Source organism: Salmo salar, chromosome ssa11 (genome assembly GCF_905237065.1).
Source record: "Salmo salar chromosome ssa11, Ssal_v3.1, whole genome shotgun sequence".
NCBI lineage: Eukaryota > Metazoa > Chordata > Actinopteri > Salmoniformes > Salmonidae > Salmo > Salmo salar.
The window spans coordinates 73,244,095-73,266,115 of NC_059452.1; the positions used below are offsets into that span (position 1 = coordinate 73,244,095).

Consider the following 22,021-nt stretch of genomic DNA (forward strand, 5'->3'; position numbering starts at 1 on the left):
ATTTAGTTACACAATCAATTTAACATACTTTAGAATGTTTTGGACATGACGTGTGAAAATGCTAATATGATTAATATGACCACTGATTTTCATTGGATTTGTCCCACAACAGCAGCAAGGTAAAGCATGGATTTCTGTCATACCTTGTCCATAAACTGCTTACAATACATGATGAAATGGTCTCACTTCTAGATTTCTCAAACGGAGCAATGGTTTCAGCCAAACAAATAAATCAGTTCTAAGCACATTAAACCAACTAAGAAACGACACATTTCAATACCATTTTATTCATAAAAATATATTACAATAATTGACAATACTAACCTTCAGTCTGAGATACATTTCCGCAGTAAGCACCCATCCCTTTTAACAGAGGATGAAATAAGGAATACGAGGGATTTAATGAAAAACACAATATAAAATTCATATTTTCACAGACATATGGGATCCCAAAGTGTGTCTCTTCTTACACTGCACACCAGTGTAAACACAAATAATCCTCTGCTACAGCTAAATTAAAAGAACTTGTTTCTACAATTCAGTCTCTGGCCTAAAGAGGTCAGAGGACAGGAGAGAATGTGCAATAGAACACTTCACATGGTCTGCCTCTGGCTCTTTTTGGGGGGGGGGGGGGCGTCAATAAGTGAAGACTTCTGCCACACAAGAAAAGCTACTGGCAAATAGGTCCAGGGAAGCAGAAAAGTATACAAACAATGATTGCAATCCACATGAGGGCTCTCTTAGAAAGTAACCATACAAAAGAAAATGAATTAAAAAAACATAAGAAAAGTATGAACAGTATTATTTGGCCGTTAAATACAAACCCCATTAGATCACTGTCAGATAATGACACTTTCATTTTGTGCTGAACAATTCAAGAGAGGATTATGTCAATGTGTGTGGCTGCGGAGCTGAACGTTTCCACTTCAATACGCACCAAGACCTGTCTGATATGTAATGATGACTGACCACAGTTCAAAAACTCAAATGATTCACCTGAAATTAGTGTTTCATAACAAATGCTGACATAACAAAATGCAAAAAGTGGTACGCAAACACTACAAAAAAATAGTTACAGCCTGGTTCCCAGATAAGGATATTGCTAAAGCATAAACGTATCTTGACAGTCATTATGCAATGTGAAAATGAGATTGCACTAAGGCCAGACTGTTTGGTTTGACAACGCTAGAAGTATAAACAGATCTGGCAACCAGGTTAAGTCTTCCAATCTAAGGCAGTTTATTTTATAACTTTGCCAAAAATGTCTAAAAACCTGTTTTTTTCTGTGTCATTATGGGGTATTGTGTGTAGATGTGTGATGAAAAACATTTAATACATTTTAAAATAAGGTTGTAACGTAACAAAATATTGAAAAAGGGAAGGGGTCTGAATACTTTCCCAATGCACCGAATATGACTATGGATCACGTGGTTTAAAAAATAAAACGTATGTTCTGAACTTTAAGATAACATCTATAATATAATTTAGCAATGTACTAGGTAGGGGGTATAGCAGCAATAGGAATTAGGGAAATAACTACAGGCACACAGCCCACACTCTCACTGCACTCGAAGCACGGACCACTCAGTGCACATAACTTGAACTCCTCAAACACCCCCATCCAACGGAAAATGGTTAAAGACAAGAGTTTTTCCTAACCAACAAAGATTCTGGGTCTTATCTATAACCCAGAGTTTTTCCCAGTACAGGTCACATGGTCTGAATAAGGTAAGAAGGAAAGTGCTCAGGTATGGGTTGGTGAACTTGTTATCCATGTGCTTGTGTAGTCTACAGTGTTCATATGCAAAAGTTTCATGTGTGTGCATGTGTGTGAACGAACGCACACATTTAGGTATCAGTGTTCCACATTCTCCGTTTCAATTATTAGTTCCTAAGAAGACAGTTATTGTTCAACCACTATTCATCGTCTATCAACAAAATCATATCTTTGCTGGATTGAGGGATTGAGGTTAAACTTCCACTAAGGCATGCATTAAAGCTGGAATCCATAGCGGTGAAGCTGCAATGTCCGTTTGCGATATTACAATACTATACTTCAAACAACGAACACTGCCCCCCCCGGACATCACTGTATGCGCAGTAGAACAGCACAGTATGTTCAAATATATTTAATTTTAAATGATGCCGAATGCTCATTTCCTCAAAACAATAACAAATGCGCCTGGGCTGGCCAGTGGCGCGGCTTGCCTTTGCTCTTTTCTAGCTCTTCAAATGCTAGCAGTTATAAAGCAATAATGTGAATGGCTGGGTATTTCAAGTACACCTAACAAAACTTTAAAAAACTGAGAATGAGGAACTGTGTGCAATGCATGTGTAGCATGTCACAAATTATACTATGTTTGTCCCGGTGGGCTTGGGTCAAAAGTAGAGCACTATATGCTGAACAGGGTGCCATTTGGGACACAGACTGTGCATTTGGCTGTGAAGGAGGGGGTATTGAGGGACTGCTCAGTCCTCCAGGCCTTGGCAGGTGAAGAAGTCCTCCAGCTCGCTCAGCCTCTCGATGAGCATAATGTCCAGGTCGGAATCGTCGGGCCTCCCCCTCCGGCCCCGGCCCCTGGGGCCCTTCACGCGCAGGGGCAGCAGGTTGGCTCTGGCTTTTCGTTTGCGCGGCAGTGTGAAGTCTTGGAAGTCCAGCACGCGCTTCCTCTTCTGGTGGCCGATGCAGACCAGCGAACCGTTCTTCTCCTTGGGCTCCTCAAAGATGGTCTCTAGGCTCCTGGTATGGGAAAACAATATGATTAAACCATATACTAAAGAAAATATGAACCATATAATAAAATAATATTACGGGTAAAATGTGTATTTTGAGCATAATGAGAGAAAGACAAAGAGATTCTTCAGTGCCTTCGACACATATGGGCAATACAAAACATTAGGAACACCTGCTATTTCCATGACAGACTGACCAGGTAAAAGCTATGATCCCTTATTGATCTCACTTGTTAAATCCACTTCAAATCAGTGCAGATGGAGAGGAGACAGGTTAAATGTTTTTTTAAGCCTTGAGACAAAAATGGTGTATGTGCAAGACAAAATATTTAAGTGCCTTTGAACAGGGTATGGTAGTAGGTGCCAGGTGCAAGTTTGAGTGTGTCAAGAACTGTAACGCTGCTGGGTTTTTCATGCTCAACAGTTTCCCATGTGTATCAAGAATGGTCCACCACCAAAAGGACATCTAGTCAACTTGACACAACTGTGGGAAGAATTGGAGTCAACATGGGGCCAGCATCCATGAGGAAAGCTTGACACCTTGTAGAGTCCATGCCCTGAAAAATTGAGGCTGTCCTGAGGGCAAAAGGGGGTGAAACTCAATTTTAAGAAGCTGCGCCTAATGTTTTGTACACTCAGTGTACGTGTTGTGGCCCTAAAATGGCACACCTGATTCAATTTGTCAACTAATCACCAAGCCCTTGACTAATTGAAACAGGTGTTCCTAATGTTTCGTACACTCAGTGTATGTGGCCACCGTGTACATATAAAGTATGTATAAAGTAAGCCAAGCATCAGGTCTAATATCATGAGCCAAGGTGGCTGCAAGAGGAGATCTCTGGGCAGCGATGAGAGGTATAGACTACAGTAGATATGCCCATTTAAAAACAGCCTACTGACTGACAAAGTGTTTCAATAAACTGTGCGTTGTCATGCTCAACTTAAGGTACAGTTTGAATAATAAAAATGATGACTGACCTGTTGGGAGTGGGTGATCTATAATTCTTGTTGGTGTAAATCTCCTCCAAGCTGAACTCCTTCTTCTTCAGTCTGATGCAATGTACACACAAATAAAAACATGTGAAACACAGTTGAGACACAGGAGGATAGTTGATCAAACTACTAGTTCGACATAACGGCCCTGTTCAGACGCATCTTCCAGCTTGACTTAAGTATTTACTATTGGCAATCTGTGTGATCACACGAGCCCCTATAAAATCAATAATCCTGTTGTTTTGTTAGTTACTGTTTCCCCCTCACCTCTTTGGTTTGGGCAGGCCCATGGGCGTGAGGTTGTTGTCTGGTTTGGGAACAGTCTTCCGAATGCGGATCTGGGAAACCCTCTTGGAGTGCTGGCCTGGCTGGGCCCCCACATTCGCCTCATACAGACCTCCCTGCAGGGCCACAGAAAGAAAAAAGTGAACAAGGTCACAGAACCCGGAAAATATTTGTATTTTAATATGGCAAGGAAGTCACATGGGAGAGGTACAACTAACTGGATTGCAAGCGTTTGTACGAAAACAAGGGAAGAGGTGCTCAAAGGGAATAAAAGATATGTATCCCTCTCCATGGAGAAAAATGAGCATCCTCATTAGTCAACACCAAAATGGTGTTCCCACTGTCCCACGGCATTCACCAGCCCCCTTAGGACCAGGGCTAGACTGCAGAGACTGCAAATGAGATTTCGCTAAAATCTGCTGGAATGTTTGTTGAGCATGGTCCCAATAAATTGTTAGGATAGTACATAGCATCAGAGCCACACCTATATTGAGTAGAAGGCTTTGTATAGTACAACCAAACAAAGCCCAGGCTAAGAGTATAGTGTAGGATGTGTACAGTTACTGTATATGGCAGGCTCACCTCTCTGGATGGGCTGCAGCCATGCCCATGCAGACCTGGGTATTTGACGTTGGCAGTAGCGATGGCAAGACTGGGTACAGGCTCAGGCAGGTTATCCAGACGCATGGTCTTGGGGCTGTGCCCATGGCTGGTTCTGGGTTTGGAAAGGGCCCGCTCTGGGGTGAGTCTGACCCTACATTGCTGTGTGGGTTGAGACGTGAGAGATGTGCTGCTGGGGCAGGACAGGAAGGAGAAAAACAGTTCAACTGTTAGAAAAGGTATTTTTGATCAAATTCATAGGTTGTGCACCGTTACAAATCATAGCCACGGGAAGTAGGTGTGCTGAAGCACCTGCTCAAAAATCGGAATTAACTAAAAATCTTCATTACAAAATCAATCCAAAAATTAAACAATGATATAGCCTGTAGTGTGGGTGTAGGAAAAAAACATTCTACCCCCCCCCGTCGGCGAAAGAGTCACCGCACCCCCACCCCCCAAAATCTTCCCGCTGCTATGATTACAACATTGTGTTTATATTTCAGATGCCACTGACAAAAGAAGTAAAGGATGCAATGTACAGAGTGTACAAAACATTAAAAACACCTTAATATTGACTTGAACCCCCCCCCCCCTTCCCTTTTCAGCAGCCTCAATTCATCGGGGCATGGACTCTACAAGGTGTCGAAAGCGTTCCACAGGGATGCTGGCCCATGTTGACTCCAGTGCAGTTGTGTCAAGTTGGCTGGATGTCCTTTGGGTGGTGGACCATTCTTGATACACGCGGGAAACTGTTGAGCATGAAAAACCCAGAAGCGTTGCAGTTCTTGACACAAACCGGTGCGCCTGGCATCTACTACCATACCCTGTTCAAAGTCACAAAACTTTCGTCTTGCCCATTCACCCTCTGAATGGCACACATACACAATCCATGTCACAATTGTCTCAAGGCTTAAAAATCCCCTCGTCTACACTGATTGAAGTGGATTTAACAGGTGACATCAATAAAGGATCATAGCATTCACCTGGTCAGTCGATGTCATGGAAAGAGCAGCCAATACCTAATGTTTTGTACACTCAGTGTAATCTGGCCACATTGATATTTAATCCAATCCGTTATTACATTGTGTGGTGGATCTGCATTTTATGGAGATTCAATACTGTCCCACGTCTAGACAAAACAGGCATTCATCATACTGAGTGGCTTGTTGCATGTGCTGATCACCTTGCTGCGGTAGAATTAAGCAATAAGGCCCGAGGGGGTGTTGTATATGGTCAATATACCACGGCTAACAGAGGCTCCTCAGAGGAGGAAGGAAAGGACCATCCTCCTCGGTGAAATGTAATTTAGAAAAAGACAACAAAAAAATAATACTATACTAATATATTCATATGTCACCAAATAATTGATTAAAATACACTGTTTAGCAATTATATTTTTTGGTTTTTAAATGTAACCTTTGTTTAACAAGGCAAGTCAGTTAAGAACAAATTCTTATTTACAATGACGGCCTACCCCGGCCAAACCTGGACGACGCTGGGACAATTGTGTGCAAATTTATAGTCAATTTGTGTGTAGGGAGAAAATATGAATGTGATCAAATTTAGTTTATATTCAAAATTGGGCTGGCTAGTCTGCCTATGCGTTTTTTTAAATCCAAAATGATTAACTGGAACTAATCAATCAACATAGTGATGACAGATGTTAAGTCTGTTTTTTATAAGGCCTACAGTTGCATAGGCCTGCATGATGTAAACACGCATAAAGCTCAGCCTGGTGAGTTCTATTGTCTATCAGTTGTTGTCTATGTGTCTGGGTAGAGAAAACCCCCATCCTAATCTAGTCTAAATATAATGTATATGAACAAATATAAGGTAGCTGCAGTTTGACAGGGTTTTCATCTTCCCCAGGGCCATACATTTTTTTCAGGAGTTTTTTAAAACCAATTTGTAAGTCGCTCTGGATAAGAGCGTCTGCTAAATGACTTAAATGTAAATGTGACCGGATTAGGAAAAACGGGTCCCATTATAGCCCATATAAAACCTTTTTACAACTGATTAATCACTGTCGTACCTTATTAGGGTCCAGAGTTTTCCTACTTAGGTTAACATATAAGGCAAAACCCCAGGGGGTAAAAACTGCCCCACGACAGTGGGACCTATGGTGCCACCAGTCTGCTTGCAGGACTCAGTTATCGTCAGGTATGTGGATGATCAGGGCTTTATTCAGGAATGTTTCTTGGGATACTTTGATTTGTCAAGTGGGCGCGATGCGTAATCTGTGTTTGACTTTATGAATTTTGAGACGTCTGAGTTTAACTTCATAGAGCAAATCGTTGTCCAAACCTACAATGGCACAGCTGTAAAATAATGTATCTGCTATTTGTATTTACAGTCAAGTCCCCTCCTGTTCCCTGATTTAAGAGGTGATGACCACTCCACTACCATTGTCAACTTTTCCTGACATTAACTGAAGCCACATCTCATGTGCCCGCTCATCCACTGGTACATTGAATGTTTCCCCTCCAAATAGTGAGTACCCCTATCAATTTTCTCTCATGTATGTAGAGTCAATCACATAGACAAAACACATTACACATCAATGATGTTACCTTGCTGAGACTCATTCTTAGCTCTTTTGTCTAACAGTGTAGTGTCTTGTGTTATTGTTTTTTGTCTTCTAAGTCAAATCCTGTCCTGCACTGGTCACACCTCTGAACACCTCAACTCATGCCTCATTCAATCACTGCTCTCATTTCCCATAATATTGTACTATAAACGTCTTTATTAAATGCTTTAGGTTAAAATAATTAGTCTGCCGATTTTGACACATTTTGTTGTATCCGTGCATTCGGCGCTTATACCGTGGGTCTCCCATCCTCTTCAATTATTCAAGTCACCAGCCTCCACTGACGGCTAAGGTGCCTTAATGCGATTATAAAACTGGTTACCAAAGTTATTAGAGCAGTAAAAATAAATGTTTTGTCATACCCGTGGTATACAGTCTGATATACCACGGCTACCAGCCAATTAGCATTCAGGGCTCGAACCACCCAGTATATAATTCCTGATAGAGGAAGTATCCTGACAACAAGGCCGAGCATAACTACAAATACAAACAAGAAATCAGATGAGTTTCTTCAAACGCTACCTCTAAATCCCTCATTATCTCAGAGCATCACGTCATTTTCACAAGTCAAGATCACGTTATAGACTGACCTGTGGTCATTGCCCAGGCCAGGAGGGCCAGTGTAGTCCTTGAGGGGCAGCAGGGGAAGATGCATGTACTTCTTCCGCGACTCCATGATCTGACACACCACAGTCTTCACCTCCGTGGCCGACAGTCTCATGAGGGGAGCGGGGCGCTTGTGTCTGAACCAGTGGCGGAAGGAGGTCGGGGAGGAGGCGGCCAGCACAGTGCTCAGACCCCCTTGGAGATCTTAGAAAAGCCCATCTGGCTGAAGAGGGACATGGGGAACTGGCCAGTGGCGTGGAGTAGGCGGGAGAGACCACGCTGCAGGGTAGAGGTGTCTCCGTTCAGGAGTTTGCTGCAGCAGCGGGAGAAGGTCTGGGCTAGGGACGCCAGCTGCAGGGGGGAAAGAAGCAAGACTGGGCTGCCTAGAATCACCAGTGGCTGCCAGTGGTGCTGCGACGTCTCCTCCTGCAGCTCCAGGAGTGTCATGGCTAGAGCGCCACCAGTGCTGCTAATACCTTTTAGCTGCCGCTTCTTACAGGAGGGCCGGTCCTTATCCCAGTGGCGCTTGAGCTTGGAGTTGAAGAAGTGCGGGAGGTTCCCCCGTCTGCTTTGACCACCATCCGGGGGTGAGGGGAGCTCCGGAGAGGGGCTGGCAGCTATGAGGTGGTTGGCTGTGTTCGACAGCTGGAGCAGGAGGGTCTGGCACTCATGGTGGGTGGATTGAACACCAACGATGAGAGATTTACAAGAGCCATTTCGGGGAGAGGGGAACTTGGAGGCCACGGAGGTGTCCAGAGAGGGGCTGGTAGAGTGGAATGGCAGGAGGGCTTGTTTGCCCTTCTGAGGGTCCATGTAGCCAGTCATGGGTGGAAACCAGGAATACGGCACAAAGACTGAACCTGATGGTGATGATGATAGTCGGTCTGGAGATTTAAATTGGGCATGGCACAATGGAGAGTGTTGCTGATTAGTAGGTACGGTTAATCTAAGAGAGTGATTTTCTTGTCTGCCGTATGACACCCTTATACTCTCCACAAACCTCTCGTGTTGTTGACTCCACTGCTTCTCATCGGCTGTCTCCCTGCCCACACCAGCCTGCGGTTGATCCTGTACCTGGGCGGAGAAGCTACCCTTGATGGACATGGCGGCAGTGGAGTCGAACTCACCAACCGGGTGTGCCTTTGCTTCCCTCTTGTTCCGCGTCTTCCTCTCAGGCTTCCGGTCTTTCTCTGCCTCTTTGGAGGACTGAGTGTAGGCCGTGTGGTCAGTGCGAGGTGGGCTGGTGATTCTTCGCTGGAAATCAGTTGGAGCTATTCTGCCTGTGTGCTCGTACCTAGATGAGCCTACGACTTTAACAGAATGTGCCAACAGAGAGCAAGCTCCTATAGGGCTCAACTGGACCACCTCAGAAAATGCAGCCATAGTCCGACCCTTACCTAGAATTGGACACGTTGGGACCTCAGTGCTTTTGGATTGGCCTTGTGATTGAGTGGGGACGTGTATATGAGGAGGGTGTGGATGTGTCTCCATACTCCCTCTCCTGTTCCCTTGAGTGTCCCCAGATTGTGCCTTCCAAGGGGATAGAAGGGTCACTTCCTGGCTGTCATTAGACTCTGTGTCCACCAGGGCAGAATTGACCAACCAGGTGGGAGCGTCCTGCCCCTTCTCGCCAGCCAGCTCCATGTCCAGATCCTCAAAGTCCGACATGGGGGAGTAGTTTCCCTGTATGCACCCCTCTGTGACCGCCTCTTTTCCGACAGAGGATAAGAAGTGTCCTGACTCTGTCTTTTTCATTTCCCCACCTAATCCCTCATCGTGGTCACAGTGCCGGGCCGGACTGTGGCTAGGTGAAAATGTAGTCGCCATCCTCCATTGACATCCAGTGAGGCTCCCCTTGTCTGTTCCAGAGCAGCCCATATTGCATGAAGGGTTTGGACCATGTGGTAATAGCTTGGTGAAGTCCAACTTTTCTTCGCTCAGCGCTCTTGGTTCCTTTCCTGTACCAACACAAGAAACCAAAACATTACTCACCAACAAAATATTCAATCAAGTACTTAAACACAGCAGCATCTAGCACACAGACAACAACCTAGCCTTTCATATCCTGTGTGTGTCAGTATGACTTAACGAACGATCGATATGATCCACACTCATCTTAAAAACAATTAAACATTACTTTATAAAATGTAACAGGGGAGCATGCACCCACTTTTTAGTGTGGTGCCTTCTAATCTTTAGCGCGTCAGCCTCAACTCACCCAGACCATGGAGAGGTGACAAGTCCTGTTTGGTGGTGGCGGTCATCCTTCTCGCCAGCTGGCCCACCTGGGTGTTGAGCAGGGCCAGGCTATTGCCATGTTTTGTTCCCTGCTCGTAGAGCTCCTCCATCCTCCTCTCCACCACCTGTAGCCGCTGGCACAGGGTGCCCAGGGCACCCGTCAGCAGCCGCTTCATCTCTGCCTGGTGGGGTGCCAGGCAGCGCTCCAGGATGCCCAGCTGCTCACCTGTGGGGCTGGCCGGAGGAGCAGGGCCAGGGGGGCTGGCTTGAAGCGGAGGCGAGGCCCTGGCTGAGGCTCTGGAGGTAGGCTCTGTGTACAGAACACACAGTCACAGATAGGTGAGAAGCTGCGTGGGGACTGGGGAGGTAGGCGGTTTGGGTAGCTGAAGGATTTGGTTGCACTGTTTGAGATTTGGCATGGTGGCTAATGACCAAATGGGAACGGCATCTCTAAAACCTTGGCAGTGCTCAAATGAAATTCTTAGATTCACTGATTCGCCTCCTTGACTCATCTGATGTCTGTACTATGTAGTGTCATCACTGCTGTTTCTATATAACAGACTGATATCAACAATGGTACATTACCTAGTTGTTTTGGATTAACCAAGACATTGCCTTTGTTGCCGGGTCTTTGAAAGCCTTGGACCTGAAAATGTCAACACACAAGTTTACACAAGACACACACATGCAGAAACATAATCATACACTAAAAACAAGACACACATTCCACACCTGGTCTGACACTTGTCTCTCTGTCCTTCTGAAGTCGGCAGAGCCAGCAGTCCCATAGACATGACCTCTCAGACTGGAGACTGAGCCCAAAGTGCTCTGCCTGTGCTCCACCGGGATCTGTTGCTCTCTCCCACCAGAGTCCATCCCAAGATTACCATCTCTAGCTTTGCTCTCTGCTGGTCTGAGAGACATGGTCATCAGAGGTCCTACACCCGCCGCAGCAGTCTTCTGGTCCTTGCTAGTCTCTCTGCACCCTGTGGCCAGTTGTTCATGGTACAACTGGGAAAGAGGGGGGATTGGATTCACCAGACCCACCGACATGGTGCTGGGTATCTGCTGACCACCTCTTGGACCAGCCGGAACAGATGACAACATCATCACATGGGCTGAGAGACCAGTACAGGGAGAAGAAAGGGGACAAGAGTGGTACCTGGGTCAAATTCCAGTTCAGACAATTGTATGGCCAATACAGCATGGTTGATAGATATCTTGGTCTAAGACATTATGATAGCTGGATAGTCAACTTCATGTAATCCAAAACGTCATACATCTACATTTTAAAATGTCTAAAATAAGATCAGATTTAAATCTTATTCTTGCAGGGAACCTAGTGGCCAATACCAAATAAATTCAGTATTATTGCCCAAAGCAGTGTGATACATTCTCTTCATATAGCTATCGTTACCTTACCCCACACATAATTCTTGATTGCTGCAACAAGTAAACTGATTCGCTGCACGCACAACCTATGTTTTGTGGTTTGACGGATTGAATATACAAGCATGACCAAAACAGACACCAAACATAAATAGCCCTACGAAGCTCGCCGTCACGTATAGACATAACAAGCTAGGGCTGTCCCCGAATCTTGGTCGACCGAGAGTCATCGGTTCTTTCAACCAATCAATTGGTCCAAATTTTTAAACATGTATTTTTCCATATATAGACACACCCTATGTTTGAATAAAATCAACTATATTGTGCACTTGGAAAGTATTCATACCGCTTGACTTTTTCAACATTTTATGTTACAGCCTTATTCTAAAATAGTTACAGCCTTATTCTAAAATAGTTTCCTCCCCCCTCAATCTACACACAATACTCCATAATGACAATTTGGACATTTTTGCAAATGTAATCAAATTTAAAAACCAAAATACCTTATTTTCGTAAGGGTTCAGAACCTTTGCTATGGGACTCAAAATTGAGCTCAGGTGCACCCTGTTTCCATTGATCATCCTTGAGATGTTTCTACAACTTGATTGGAGTCCACCTGTGGTAAATTAAATTGATTGGACATGATTTGGAAAGGCACACACACGTGTCTATATAAGGTCCCACATTTGACAGTGCATGTCAGAGCAAAAACCAAGCCATGAATTTGAAGGAATTAGCCATTGAGCGCCGAGACAGAATTGTGTTCAGGCACAGATCTGGGGAAGGGTACCAAAAAATATCTGCAGCATTGAAGGTTCCCAAGAACACAGTGGCCTCCATCATTCTTAAATAGAAGAAGTTTGGAACCACCAAGACTCTTCCTAGAGCTGGCCGCCCAGCCAAACTGAGCAATCGGGGGAGAAGGGCCTCAGGGAGGTGACCAAGAACCCATTGGTCAATCTGACAGAGCTCCTCTGTGGAGCTGGGAGAACCATCCAGAAGGACAACCATCTTTGTAACACTCCACCAAATCAGGCCTTTATGGTAGAGTTGCCAGACGGAAGCCACTCCCCAGTAAAAGGCTCATGACAGAACGCTTGGAGTTTTCCCAAAAGGCACCTAAAGGACTCTCAGACCATGAGAAACAAGATTCTCTGGTCTGATGAAACCAATGCTGAACTCTTTGGCCTGAATGTCAATTGTCACATCGGGAGGAAACTTGGCATCAACGGAGAAAAGTACAGAGACACCATAGTGCCCTCGAAGCTCATCCCTAAGCTAAGGACCCTGGGACTAAACACCTTCCTCTGCAACTGGATCCTGTCGGGCCGCCCCCAACTGGTAAGGGTAGGTAACAACACAGCCACCACACTGATCCTCAGCACAGGGGCCCCTAGGGTGGGTGCTCAGTCCACTCCTGTACTCCCTGTTCACTCATGACTGCACAGCCAGGCACGACTCCAACATCATCATTAAGCTTGCCGATGACACAACTGTCATGACGTTGGCCTCTTTTGGTACAGGGAGGACAGTTGACCCCCTCCCCTTTGTACCATTTCCCAACCTACCTTCCCCCCACCCAGTCCCTGTGTGAAAGGGTTGCAAAAACCCTAAGAGGAGAATCTCCTACCACATGTTTCATAGAGAGACAAAGGAAATTCTTCCAACTCATAGGATTGAAGAACCGAGCGACATGTGTGTTTGGGAGAAGGTATGGAAGATTGGTGAAGAATCCAGCTACGAACTGATCCGCTTGGTACAATTTTGTGATACTCAGAAGAGACAATATAGCCATATTACCATAAAACTGTTTATATAATAGCATCAGCTTGAGACTTGCATCATAATGGTTGTATAGAATGTATTAATAATGATAAAGCTTTTGTAAGACATTGAGATGCTATGTACTGATGTAATGTGATAGAATTGTATTTCTGTAACCAAGTCTAGCTCAGTCATCGGCCCGCCCCCAGGGACACATACAGGACCAGGCGTCATTTGACAAGCCTGTTCTATGGGCACTATAAAACACCCCCTGATTTACATTTCCCCAGACCAGGCCTCGACTCCATGGCCAATAGGTTTTACCATCCAATTCCTCTACTGAAAGTGAACCATACCACGTGGTTAACTTTTAGACTATTGATACCGACAGAATAAGAACAAGTCTTTGATATTAATTATTAGTCTGCAGCTAAGTAAATTATATCATCGAACGCGAAGACCAACGAAACAACCATTCTATGACGACATTAATGAATGTCGCTCTGAAAGATCCATTCTAACCGAGAGAGAGAGAGAACGCGGAGAAAACTTCCCAACAGAACCGAACTCTCCAACAAAGAACGACGACACACTGAGCGTAAATATATATTGATTGCAATTGTTCCCGAATGAGTGAGCCGTCAATTGTTAATATTAATGAACTCTGTGTAACTTCTCAGCTGACCGTTTATGACCCATTGTCTAACAGACCAGCCATGCCTGTTAGCCATTAGCGCATATTACTATACCAATCCTTTGTGACGATAATTACTGTTTGTATGTTTTTCTGTTAATTACTTAGTTTAGTAAATAAATGATTTTAAGACAATTGATGTATGGATGATTTTAGTAAAGACTGGGTTCGTGCAGATACAACAATTTACGACGTTTGGAATGAGACTGGACTAAAGGTAAAATACACCATTTAAACCAGAAGATAATCGGCCTATACTATAATAGAATAGAATATTATAGTACAGGAAAGTTATATTAGGAAAATTATAGCTTTGTAATCTGAATATTCTCCTTGGTGCCCCGATCTCCTAGTTAATTACAATTAAACGATTAATCAGTTTAATCGCGTGATAATAATTACAGGGAGCTAATTGATAAACATATCTTCAGTTTAATGGTACCCCCAAAGACACGACACAACAGTGGTAGGCCTGATCACTGACAACGATGTGACAGCCTATAGGGGAAGTCAGAGACCTGACCGTATGGTGCAAGGGCAACAACCTCTCCCTCAACGTGATCAAGACAAAATGAGATGATTGTGGACTACAGGAAAAGGAGGGGGCGAGCACGCCCCCATTCTCATCGGGCTGTAGTGGAAAAGGTTGAGAGCTTCAAGTTCTGTGGTGTCCACATCACCAACAAACTTTCATGGGCCAAACACACTAAGACAGTCGTAAAGAGGGCACGACAAAGCCTATTCCCCTCAGGAGACTGAAAAGATCTGGCATGGGCCCCCAGATTCTCAAAAAGTTATACAGCTGCACCATCGAGAGCATTCTGACTGGATGCATCACTGCCTGATATGGCAACTGCTCAGCCTCAAGGCACTACAGAGGGTTGTGAGTATGGCCCAGTACGTCACTGGGGCCAAGCTTCCTGCCATCCAGGACCTATATACCAGGCGGTGTCAGAGGAAGGCCCTAAAAATTGTCAGACTCTAGCCACCCTAGTCATAGACGGTTCTCTCTGCTACCGCACAGCAAGCGGTACTGGAGTGCCAAGTCTTGGTCCAAAATACTTAACAGATTCTACCCCCAAGCCATAAGACTCCTGAACACCTAATGAAATGGCTACGCAGACTATTTGCACTGCACCCCCCTTCTTTTACAACGCTGCTATGCTCGGTTTATCATCTATGCATTGTCACTAACTCTACCTACACTACCGTTCAAAAGTTTGGGGTCACTTAGAAATGTCCTTGTTTTGAAAGAAAAGGCAATTTTTTGTCCATCAAAATACAGTGTAGATATCGTTAACGTTGTAAATTACTATTGTAGCTGGAAACGGCAGATTTTTTATGGAATATCTACATAGGCCTATTATCAGCAACCATCACTCCTGTGTTCCAAAGGCACGTTGTGTTAGCTAATCCAAGTTTATAATTTTAAAAGGCTAATTGTCCTCTTGCTCAGATGTGCACCGGGGCCTCCCACTCCTCTTTCTATTCTGGTTAGTGCCAGTTTGCGCTGTGTCTGGAGACACCTGAAAATAGCTGTGCAGCAATGCTCCCCATCCAACCTGACAGAGCTTGATAGGATCTACAGAGAAGAATGGGAGACACTCCCCAAATATAGGTGTGCCATGCTTATAGTGCCATACCCAAGAAGACTGATTACTTATCTAAATGTCATATTTCTGTAAAATAAAAAAAATAAAAAGTTGCAACAATTAATAAAAAACTGTTGCTTTGTCATTATGGGGTATTGTGTGTAGATTTGAGTAACATTTTTTATTTAATCAATTTTAGAATAAGGCTGTAACGTAACAAAATATTGAAAAAGTCAAGTGGTCTGAATACTTTCTGAATGCACTGTATGTAGGCTATTGAGCTTGTCTGTTGCTTTAGCTGATGTAACAAGGCTATAGAAATACATTTGATTTGACTTTCAGCACTGCCATTCAAAATTAAGACGGAACGGTTCCGTATTTCACTGAAAGATTAAACGTTTTGTTTTCAAAATTATAGTTTCCGGATTTGACCATATTAATGACCAACGGCTTGTATTTCTGTGTTTAATTATATTATATCGAACCCACAACCCTGGCGTTGCAAACACCATGCTCTACCAACTGAGCCACACGGGACCTACTACCATACCCTGTTCAAAGGCACTTAATCTCTTAAGGATTAGCCCCTTAAATCTTTTGTCTTGCCCATTCACCCTCTGATTGGCACACACACGTGACATCAAGGGATCATAGCTTTCACCTGGATTCACTTGGACAATACATTGGAGATTAAAAAAATTACAAGTACTGGAAACAATAGAACACTATGAAAAATCTGGGAAACCAGGCCAAGTATTCATAGCTGACTTTGAAAAAGGCTTTTGATATAGTACGACTGGAATTTATATATAAATGCCTGAATCACATTTGGTGAAAGTTACGTATAGTAATCCTAGGTGTAAAATAGAAAATAATGGCTACTTCTTAGGAAGTATTAAACTGTAAAGAGGAGTAAAACAAAGGATGTCCATTATCGGCATATCTATTTGTTATGGCAATCGAAATGTTAGCTATTAAAAATCTTTACAAAAATGAATCAGATCCAACAATATCAAGGGGCAAGAAATCCAGGGCTAAAAAACTAAGGCGTCATTGTACGCTGATGATTCAGGTTCTTTTAAATACACAACTTGGATCCCTCCACAGCCTCAGAGGATCTAGATATTTTTTCTGGACAATTTAATGTTTCACTATAAAAAAATATATAAAAAACTGAGTAGGATGGTCGTTCTTAGGGGTTGGGCAGTATCCAGATTTTCATAGTCATTACCGTCCTTCTCTCAACTTCGGATCTACGGTATTACTGGCTTAGTACACATGCGCCAAAAAATGCAAAAAAGCCCATTACCTGAATGCTAACAAAATTAGTACAAGTAATAGCTAATTTCCAGAGGCTGCAAACTAAATATGCGAGCGCAAAGGAAAATAAACAAATTGCAGACAGGCAATCCAGCTCATAAAGTTATACATTTAGGTAGGCGCTACCGAATGTCGTTTTTGGTGAGTTTGGACATTTACAAGTGAATGTGAACGAGAGACATTGTGCAAATGAGCAAAGTTTTGACACATGCAGTACTGTCTCTTCAGCAGTATGTCTACATGTTGTGTCTGTGTGGAGTCTGGAGTCACTAGGGCAACAGACCTGCCTGCTAGGAGAAGAGGGGGGATGAGCCGATGGGCTGAGAACTGAGGGGAGGAGAGGACTTGCCTAGTTAAATAAAATAAAAAAATGTAAAGAGACAAAACACAAGGAAATCAAGATAACAGTGGCAGCTGTACAAATAACCAATTTTGACTTCTCAAACATGGCAGAAAGCTAACACAATATGATTCGCCGTCACCTTATTAATTCAGACACTTACTTAGATAGCAAGTTAAACTAGGGGTCGTGTTAACGCATAATTCTGCGTTTTTTCACACAGGATAAAAAGATAACCCACAAGAAATATCTTGCTGCATTTTATAAATGCATATCTAAAATGGTTATTTTTGTAATTTCGGCTGGGCGTCATACCAATTTTGTGCTTCAGTTGCACTTTTCCACTCAGATGAAAATTCACTAATGGGCATTCTATCAGCACACAGTTCTCCGACCGGTGTGGTTTATTTTCTGCAGTACTTTTCTTGTGTAGCCAGCCTATTTTTCTCCGCTAAAATGCTAGATTAACTTTAAGCAAAACATTAGGAAATGTAGCTGGCTACCTTCTTTCGATGATAGGCCTAAACATTAGAAATAATGATGGCCATGAATCATTTTTGCAAAAAAGACCTTGCTTTTTCATTTTAAGTTAATTTACTTGTGTGGCTGCCAGCCAAATAGCGTTGCACTTCTGTCATCTGATGAAAATTAAGCTATTTTCTGCCGAATGTGTTGCACTAATGTATTTTCTGTGAAGGAAAACTATAGCTGTACTTCCCTGATCACTCTATTGAAGCAAAACACTTGACTTTCAATATAAAAACGCAACCCTTGTAAATACACAGCTGGACTCACCTGCTCCCGCTTTCTCCTCTTCTGCTATTTAAAACAAACACATGACTGGCTCAACTGTGCTGGGGAACTAAGTAAGATTCATCATGTAAAATGTGACAGGTGAAATAAGAACACAATCTGCTTTATCTCCTAAGCACAAGTTGACTGCAGTTATTTACTTGAATTTCAACAAATATTAAAACGTATTGAAAACTTAAGTTTCAGTGATATTGACTTTTGAAAAACCATCCCGTGGCCATTTCCAAATACCCCGGTATATACATAGTGCCCAAACATAGTCCTTCCCTTCCTCCTCTGAGGAGCCTCCACTGGATCACTTGACTTGTATCTGCTCTGTGAGTTAACGTTACAGACTGCAATGCTGTATTGGATGAGTTATTTGTTTGCCCCCAGTAACTCTGGTATGTATGTTTACTCTTTTCCCATATATCGCACAGTTTTTGTAAAGGGATTTTTCATCTTTTGAATGAATGGTTCAATACCTGAGATTTTTGTAGCTATTCCAACGTTTGGAACCACCATAACCAGAATGCTGTTGAAATTTGTATGCTAAAAATGAGTAGCCATGCCAGTTCCTGGAACCATAACCGCAGAAACAGGGGCGCCCGTAGCTGCCCTCTAGCAAGCAAACTATATAGAATTAGGCTTGGCTGCAGTGATTTCAATGATAAAATATTGCTTCCGTACCACACTCGTCCCCACTTGTGTGAATTTAGTTGAAAAAGTCACTTTGCCATGTGGACATAGGGGCGAGGGAGCGTGAACAGGACCGGACCTAAGATGGGGTGGGGGGGCAATCTTTATGCGAATATACCACATTCATTGCGGCACGCTTGACCAATTGAAGCTCACTACAGCCCCTACTGGATTGGCAGTTGATACCTAGCACTAAGAAATAACGACACACATAGTTTACATTTCTTTTGTATTAGAACTGGATCATTGCTCCCATCAAAATGTTGTGAATGACATATATTCCTGTCATAGTCACCAGTCAACTCCATTACACTCAAAAGTTACTTCAACCAGTGAATACTAGCGATGGCTAACTATTCTACCTGTCGGTCTTAATGAGTGTTAGCACGCTAATAGCAAACCTTGCACACAAAAAGGTATATTTTCTCAAGGGGAATGTAGTAGTTTGCTGGATTGAATCCCTGAGCTGACAAGGTAAAAATCTGTCGTTCTGCATCTGAGAAAGACCGTAAACCCACTGTTCCCCGGGCGCCAAAGACGTGGATGTCGATTAAGGCAGCCCCCCGCACCTCTCTGATTCAGATGGGTTGGGTTAAATGCAGAAGACCCATTTCAGTTGAATGCATTCAGGTTGTACAACTGACTAGGTATCCCCTTTCCATAGTTTAATAATGACACCACCAAAGTATGTTTTATCAGACATTTCAAACATTCCCAGCTAATAAGAAAACAGTCATGGTATTTCATTTAAGAGAATGAACAAGGCAACCTTGGGGCTAATTTGTATGGGCACCTATGGCCGATTGAGGGACTTTTGAATCCGTATCCCAGTACGGCCCACGTGACTGCAACTCCGCGAGGGGCTGTGCTTGCGTCGCCCAACCGTCCCCCCGCCCACTTCGCTCATTGGAAAAAAATAAATGGGACAATGTTGTTTCATCGCCCCAAACGTGCTCTACGGATCTTGGCTGGTACATATCATGTTAACTATTAGCAAAAATGTGGATAACCATGCTAGCATTGCCCTCATGTAGGTTCTAACAAGTTAGCAAGCATAATAGGTCATGCTAGGTATCAACAGTAAATTCAGTAAGGCCTGGAAGCTATAACTTTGATTGGTCAATAGCGCTCGGATGTCATGTCATGGAGTATTTGCATAACGTTCAGCTTTACCCAACTTTGGTCCCACCCATAGAGAATGATGGAGAAAGCATCCCCATATAGTTCCTTTTATGCCATCTCTGAGTGCACTGGCAGATCAATTTTTAAGTAGTCAATTATCTTCACGATTGTCTGACCCATCCTGATGACCCGGTTGCACATGACTCCAACAGGGTGATCAGGAGGGATCAACCCATAAAGTTTAAAGTCCCACCCAGTTGACTACATTAAAATGGTGGAAGCCCACAATGGCACTGCCCTTGCTAAAACAGCCTTTTGGCCTCTATCATTCTCTATGATCCCACCCTGTTCATGTACCCTCGCCCCCCTCTATCGTGTTCAGTGAAGAGGTACCGATAGACCCGGTTAATTTATACATTTAATAATGAATAAAACGGTGTCTAAATGTGGGTTACGCACATAATAGCTAGTCTACTGAAACGATACAATTGTTGAAACACTGAATAGTTTATCACTCTATAATAGTACGACTGGCTACACTTTGTATATTATAGCTAGAAATTAGTTTAACCAGAATCTGGGTTTACATGAGACGTTGAATATGGCGATTATCCTTTAAACCCAGTAAGCAGCCATTCAACTTGGCATTCACCAGCTTTCAAGTTGAATAATGTCACATTACATTTTGTACTTACCAAAGAATGGAGTTACTCTGTGCAACTATCGTTATTATTGCTGCCACGGCCAATATGTGGTTCTAAAAAAGGTGTAGATAAAAAGTTACACGCAACCGAAAAATGGAGAATCGCCATATTCAATGTCTCCTGTAAACACAGATTCTGGTTCACAATGCGATCAAAACGATGTGGAAGGGCACGTGCTACACGCCTCTCGCTCTGTTCAAGCATTTTAGCCGGCAGGTTTAGAAAATTGTAATTATACCCTACCTCGGCCGGAGCTCTGCGCCCGCTGTGAATATTTGGCGTTATCAAGTGTGCCCTACAAATTCCTAGATAAAAGTCCAGTTTGCTGTTCCGTCCCGTAAAGACTTCATTAGTTCGCTAACCGCTGCGCATACGGTGGAAGCGGATCTTGTCGGACAGGAGAAAGGCAGGTTATTACATTTCAGAACCGACCCCCTTATAAGCCAGTTCAAGAAGTCTGTTTAATATATCTAGATTACCTTATACCGGTATTTGGCAATGTTTGTTGGCAAGAAATACATATTTCTTTACGAAAAAATAACTAAATTAGTCTCGGATCAGGGCGAGACAATTGACAGGATTGGATTCTAACTTCCTTACGAACGACTCAGCCATTGGCGGAGAACAACGGGCTAGGCGTACTCAACTCCTATTGGTGCATCGATGAGACATTGCATTATGGGTTACCAAGATATTAACGTAAATACAGTAGGCATAAGCAGTTTGCCTAATAATGTGGCCCAGTGGCCACTAATCATTTTTGAGCCGTGAGTCAAAATGCAGGCCAAGATCTACAGCTCAGATTTAAAAAAAAAAAAAAACGTTTTAAAAAGCATAAGCCGATGCAACGTTAACCTATTAAAAACAGTTATGTAGCCATGATCTAGGTTTGTTCAGTAGGCTATAGGCTCAATACATTATCATTGCATATTGGCTATTATTGAATTGCCCTGCCAATGTTGTTCTCAGACCATTATTAAATAATATTTCAAAACGTGGGGTATATGATTACACTGGTAATATATCATTTGTTGTATTACTTGTGAGGCATAAATTGAAATAATTAACGTTTTTATTTTACTGAATTGATGGTTAGGCTCTCTCTCAGCTCATCCTCCCTCCGCTGACTGGACGAAAAGGGATACAGTCTTCCAGCTGATGGTGAAACTTAAATCGCAGACACGATTATCTGAGCTATCTAATTGGCCAGTGGTAGGCCTATAGGTGCTCTTGATTTGCTCTTCGGAAGGCGGAATTTGTACCTTCTGAGACACATGAGATGGTTCAAAATGGGAAAACTCCATTAGCTTAAGTATTAAGGCAGTCGCATGCTTCCCAGTCGAAACAGTTCACGCAAATATTGTGCCGGAATTGTGTGACGTTTTTGTTTGTTTTGGTGTTTGGCAGATTTTTTATTGTTTGGCTGTTTACTGCACACAGCATATTGGGCGCGTTTCTTTCCCCGAGCGTTGACCATGTGTCGCTGACGCCTACCAGATCTTACAATGCCTGGATATGTATTTTATGTATCAGCTAATCACAGTATGTTATAGCAATCTGTCA

At 43.2% G+C, this 22,021-nt stretch overlaps 1 protein-coding gene across 6 annotated transcripts; it reads right to left on the reverse strand.

Moving 5' to 3' along the window:
• Positions 1 to 269: 269 nt before the first annotated feature.
• On the reverse strand, positions 270 to 21,067 carry LOC106563022 (protein PRR14L). 6 transcript variants are annotated; one of them, XM_045689917.1, is made up of 6 exons: positions 20,938 to 21,067; positions 10,775 to 11,160; positions 10,628 to 10,688; positions 10,023 to 10,352; positions 7,789 to 9,762; positions 4,594 to 4,801 (listed from the first exon to the last, which is right to left on the reverse strand). In XM_045689917.1, the coding sequence occupies exons 2-5, from the start codon at positions 11,150 to 11,152 to the stop codon at positions 7,991 to 7,993; spliced, it is 2,541 nt and encodes an 846-aa protein (XP_045545873.1). In that variant the 5' UTR covers positions 11,153 to 11,160; positions 20,938 to 21,067; the 3' UTR covers positions 4,594 to 4,801; positions 7,789 to 7,990. The 6 variants fall into 6 exon arrangements, with proteins under 6 accessions (XP_045545876.1, XP_045545875.1, XP_045545873.1 ...); XM_045689916.1 differs by having other exon boundaries at positions 20,702 to 21,064; XM_045689918.1 differs by lacking the exon at positions 20,938 to 21,067 and adding an exon at positions 20,450 to 20,690.
• Positions 21,068 to 22,021: the final 954 nt, after the last annotated feature.